The sequence below is a fragment of the Sceloporus occidentalis genome, unplaced genomic scaffold (genome assembly GCF_023333645.1).
Source record: "Sceloporus occidentalis isolate IW3139 unplaced genomic scaffold, rSceOcc1.0.p SCAF_5, whole genome shotgun sequence".
NCBI classification, from domain to species: domain Eukaryota; kingdom Metazoa; phylum Chordata; class Lepidosauria; order Squamata; family Phrynosomatidae; genus Sceloporus; species Sceloporus occidentalis.
The window spans coordinates 166567385-166573384 of record NW_028316985.1 but is presented as its reverse complement, the minus strand read 5'-3'; the positions used below and the strand labels follow the sequence as shown (position 1 = coordinate 166573384).

Here is a 6000-nt window from a genome sequence, read left to right as displayed (position 1 = left end):
CAGAGAAGGACTTTAAGCTTGGTCTGGGCCAGGAGCCCAGTAGTTCATAAAGTTGGGTCCATAACACACTGCAGAAATAATCCATCTTGAGACAGCTTTAACTGCCCTGGTTCAGTGCTAAGGAATTCTGGGAACTGTAGTTTTGTGAGACATTTGGCCTTCCCTGACAGAGCTCTGTTGCCACCATAAACTACAATTCTCAGGATTCTTTAGGACTTACTTAACTCAGTTAAAGTAATCTGACTGGGTTATTTCTGCAGTGTCTTTTAGACCTTGCTTGCAATTGTACAAACACTGCTTCAGATTGGCTCCAGTAAAGTCCCACATGATCTGAGCAACAGATACAAAGAAAAATACAAAGAGAAAACCTTCTATAAAGATCCTTAGGTATGACTTATAGTTCATTTTTAATTTTCTTCCACACAGTAATGGGACCTGCAGTTATTGTTGTTAGCTGCCCTTGAGTCAACCTCAGCTCATGGCAGCCCTGTGAATGAGACATCTCCACACGGCCCCACTATCCTCCACTGCTCTGTTTTGGGTCCTGTAAATTCAGGCCTGTGGCCTCTCTGACTGAGTCTTCCCATCTGGTGTGCGGCCTTCCTCTCTTTCTGCTTCCTTCTATCTTCCCAAGCTTCATTGTCTTTTCTAATCAGTCATGCCGTTTCATGATATGGCCAAAGTACGATAGCCTCAATTTAATCATTGTGACTTCCAGGGAGTGTTCAGGCTTGATCTGTTCTAGGACCCATTTGTTTGGAGATTATCACACTGCCCTTTCCTTTTCTTTCCTCCCACACTAGGAGCGGGATGTAAATTTAATACACAGATTTTATCACATACCTCCATGTCCAGGCATGAGGTATCCTGTACCCAATCCAGGCATCCCATACCCGATCTGGACCTCTCTTGCACCTTGCAAAGAATGAGCAAATCTCAGTGCTCAAACCACTACACCACACGGTCCAAAACGTACATACATTCTTCACTCGAAGCACTTTTGTGGGAGATTTGGAGGACACCTTTCTACAGTTTTGATATTGTGACAGATAACACACGTGTTTCTTGTTTTCAGTCATATCCTGTAGTGGAGATGGGTACTGAGTGTACATAGCAGTGTTCTGCTTCCCCATTACCATCTCCTTCCTCACTATTTATTGAGAAAGTGAGTTAAGTATTGCAAAACGTATTTGAGTTACAGCTATTTTAAGTACCATCAGAAGATGTTAAACATTCTATTAAACATTCTTAAGTTTCAGTAGAAGGAAGCTCTTATGTGTAGTTTCTTTACACCGTGCACTTCAGTCCAAAGACAGTGTAGGAGTGGTTATTGCAGAAGAGTAAATGAATGCAATGTAGCAGGTGGAGAAGATGTTTTCAACCAGATTTACTGAGGTTGAAGTGGGCTGAGCGGAAATCTTTGGTGCAGAATAGGGTTTTATGTATGCTCAAGAGTATCTCTGTTGTCATTTCTGGAATGTGGAGGGGAGAGATTTGCTGCTCTCCATCATCAACTAACTATAAGCGACCAGTCCTGGATGGCAGCTAGTGTAAACATTGTGTTAAAGTTGATTGCTGATATTCTACATCAGCTACTTACTGTATACAGTATATTCATGTATAAGTTCTGAAATTTTAGTTAAAAAATTGAACCACAAGACCGGAATCAACTTATCCATGGGATAATGTGTCAATGTAAGCACTGTACTTTAACTCTTATGTAAAGCAAGAGCATAATCTGTCCTGGAATTCAGCCTTTAGTGTGTGTGCAAATAGTTGTGTCTGCTGGAATTTTGTAGGTTCTTTGACACTGTTTTTCTTTGCTTCATCCTTTAGATCAGTGATTCCCAAATTTTGGTCCTCCAGGTGTTTTGGACTTCAACTCCCAGAAGCCCCAGCGAGCTTGGCCAACAGTCACTGAAGTGGGAACTGACGTCCAAAACACCTGGAGAATCAAAAATTGGGAATCACTGCTTTAGATCCTTTGATACATGCCCCTAAATCTTACCCTTGACTTATCCATGGGTCATATCAAAATCCATTTTGGCCCCAAAACTTGCCCTCAGCTTATACATCAGGTCGATTTATAGTTGAGTATATACAGTAGTTACAAATATGTAATGAGTTATGATTGTATAACTAAAAGTGATGTTTCTGGCCCAACTCTCTCAACCCACCCTAAAAGCCTTCAGCAACATAAATAAAAGGAAGTCTGCTCAGCAGCTGATCAGGGTCCATGGAAGATTATGTTTTCAGTTCCCTTGCAACAGTGAATAAGGCTGTGACAATCAGAAGCAGGTCCCCTGCTGCAATTCCTCATCACATCCTTGTTTGCTAGTCAGAGGGGATTGGAAAACCATCTTCTTTGTGCCCTAATCAGCAGTTGAACAGACATCCTTCACTCAATGCAGCTGCTGGATGTTAAGATGGGCTTGGGGACATTTATAATCATGGCAATAGTGTCATCATGACAATAGTGTTAGCAAAAAGGGAACAGTTATGAATCTGTAACTCTAGGCAGTAATGTAGTCTTGAGTTGATTGAGTCAGACTCAAGTCAGACTCAACTTGGCAATAAATGATGCACTGACTCAACTCGTGATGTGTATATTTTTAGTGACAAACTTATTGGCATCATCCATTTCAATTAGCAGGCAAGACCCGACCCCAGAGCACAGGGCACATTTCTCAGAGAGGAACAGCAAATGTGCTTGGCAATGGGCTTGAGGGAGGAGGATCCTTCTAAAGCTTTTCAAAAGCTTTAAAAGTCTCTTCTGATGTATAGTAGGGAAATGCTGTCAAGCAGGCCTCACCCCACGCCTCAAGCGCACTGCCCAACGCATTAGCTGTTTCTCTCCAAGAAACGTGCCCCATCTCCTTTTTTCCTGTTAAAGTTGACTCCCAGACTTGAGACTTGAAGTATCTTGCAATTACTTGAAACTCAACCTAAGACTTGAAAGCAGATACTTGAGACTTGGAGTAAAAGACTTGAATGAGTCACTGACTCTGGGTAACAAATCTGTAACTGCAATACATAATGCCAGCCATCATCTATTTAAAAATATCCAGCAAGACTCCTTAGTTTCAAAAGGGCCTTGTCTACTGTGGCACCCCAGATGCCTTAGAATATTTACCTTTAAACGTCTGATTGGTGCCAATGCTGCTGTCATGCCAGTGCCAAATAAAAACATGGCTGGTTATTAAAGCTTTTAGAATATCATTTATTTCATTCAAATTTGCACATATGGGCAGTTTAATTTTTTTAACTGTTTTTAAAACGTACTGTTTTAAGTATTATAAATGGGTAAGTATAAGTTCAGACTAATTTTTAAATTGTTTTAATCTGTCCAAATTGATTTTATTACACACTACCTTAAAATCCTTGCATATAGGGTAGAATATAACTAAACAAACAAGCAATCAAGATACAGTTTAAAACCAGTATCAGTGTTTCCAATGTCAATGAAGCAGTGAATTTGCTGTAGGTTTTAATCCCTATCACTATCCCTAGAATAGGTTCAGCACGTTGGATAACTCCTTTAGTTAAGACAAACCTGAAACAGATTCAGAACTACTGTGATATTGGAGCCATCCCTCAAAAGCTATGTGCAATTTCAGATTTCAGTCTTGAAGTATTGCTAGTTGATATCAGTGGAGCCTGCAACAAACTGTTGCAGTGCATACTGTCCTGTTTCAGGATTCCAGTCATCCATGTACACTGTCATGAAGCCTTCTGTTCCTTTTCATGCTCCTTCACTTTTCTGTTCCTCTCCTACAGTATGCCAGCTTGCTTGCTTGCTTATTTATTTATTTATTTATTTCCTTATTTCTCCCAGAACCCACAGCAGCTTCCAAAAGAAAGTAAATTAAAAACTTGAACAATAAAATTTTAAACCCTCACATCATTTAAAAGACATACAAAAGTTTTAAAAACAACAACACACAATAATAAGCTTCCCTGCTTACACATGAAGACCCTGCTTAAACAAAGAGGTTTTTGCTTGCCGGCAAAAAGAAAACAGGGAGAAGTCCAGCCTAGCCTCCTGTGGAAGGGAGTTCCAGAGTCGCCACTGAGAAGGTTCTCTCTTGTGTCCTTACCATGTGAACCTGTGACAGTGGCAGGACAGAGATAAAGGCTTCCTTTGTAGGTTTTTGTTTAAAAAAAAATCTGGCAGGTTTTTATGGCGAGATATGGCCTTTCAAATAGTCTGAAGCTAAGCCACATAGGGCTTCATAGGTCATGAGCAGGACTTTGAATTGTGTCTAAAACCAAACTGATAACAATGAAGCTCTTTTAACAAGAGAGTTATATGCTCCCTGTAACTGGCCCTGGTCAACATTCTGGCTGCCGCATTTTGGACCCTCTCAAGTTTTCAAACAGTTTCCAAAGGTAGCCCCACATAGACTGTACACTAATGTCAAAAATCCATAAAACAGTTATAACTTTTGGGGCCAACCAAAATGCACAGAATAAATGTTGCAAGCTTCCAAAACTTCCATGGGCTTCTTCATCAGGCAAAGATATTTAAAAAATCATACAGAAGGGGAAATAATGACGATGTTAGTCACAAGCCTGCATTTTGTCAAGATGTGGCTGTTCTCAGTTCAAGTGGTATTGGAGAGATATTCATGCAGGCAGGCCCCTCCTTTTGGCCATGTGGATACTCCAGGAAATGAAAAAAAATTAACTTGGCTAGAAAAAAAGAGATGATCCACATAGAATATGTTATAGAAATCTGAACATGATGTAAACAAGGCATGTGTCACAATAGCCAGATCTGACATCTCAAGGAACAGGTGCATCTGGCACACCAGTTTTAGCAAATGCACCCCTAGCTGCTGCTAAAAACTGGGCTCAGGGTAGACTCTAAGAGAACACCTAAGCTTGAATCTGAGATTTTTTAAAAAAAATATTGATAATTTTTATTAGGAGACACCAAATACTAAAACATAGACAGACTTTACATACAATGGAAAATAGTCTCTAAGACAACCCCCCCCCCCCACACACACACTTTTCTTCCTGGGTTTCCTCTTTTTTTTAAAAAACAAAACAAAACAAAAGAATCTGAGATTTCATGGGAAGTGTAACCCCTTCCAGGACAGGCAAAGTCCTTATTGCCTGACCTGCCTTCTGACTGATCAGGAGCACCTCTGTCTTGTCTGGATTAAATTTCAATTTGCTTTCATCCAGTCCATTACAACAATAAACAATGGTTCAATACCACAATGTACCTAAAGGAACATGTTAAATACTACTTACTGGGTACTATAGAGAAGGAAATGCTTCTGAGCAAGTAAAGAGTGTTATTATTTAATTACTAAGCAAATGTGTCCATCACCCTGGCTTCATGCAAATGTATCTTCAGGCTAATGGAGAATATAATTCCCAGAAAGGCTTGAGCTGTGTAACTTCTCATTTTAAGCAATGTGTGAGGGAGAGAGAGAGAGAATATGATCAGATGCATGATCCTCACACTGACAAGATGCTTCTACATTTCTGTTTTTCCTTCCCCTATACAGGCCACAATACTGGTCCACAGATAAACAATGACAAGTTATATAAATTTACCTATACCACGGAAGTAATTATCAACAGGGTGAAAGGTTCGCCACAGGAGAGTGTGGGTTACCGAATTTCATCTGATGTGGATGTCAACTTAGTATGGAGAAACCCCAATAATGATGATGATCAGTTGATCAAAATTATGGTAAGCAGTTAAAGTGAAACAACATATTACACAAATTGTTTTTGGGGTTTTTTTTGGCTTATGTAAGAAATGTCTATGAAGTATGGGATAAGGAGTTGAAATGAAATTAATTTGCTGCTTCTAGATGAAATGACACACTAAATGCAAAAATAGTGAATATATTTAAACCTAAGGGGTGGGCTCAATATTCAAGACTGAAGTGTTAAAGTTTTTGGTTTGTTATGTGCCTTCATGTTTATTCCAACATATGGCAAGATTTGTTCAGAAGTGGCACTGCCGTCGTCTAAGGC

The 6000-nt window shown here is 39.8% G+C and overlaps 1 protein-coding gene across 1 annotated transcript in view; it reads left to right on the top strand.

Moving 5' to 3' along the window:
• Positions 1–5692: 5692 nt before the first annotated feature.
• MTTP (microsomal triglyceride transfer protein) overlaps positions 5693–6000 on the top strand; it is a 36812-nt gene continuing 36504 nt past the window's right edge. The window contains exon 1 of the mRNA XM_089527090.1: positions 5693–5717. Within this exon, the coding sequence (XP_089383216.1) occupies positions 5708–5717 (10 nt within the window). The 5' untranslated portion in view covers positions 5693–5707. The remainder of the gene's footprint in view (positions 5718–6000) is intronic.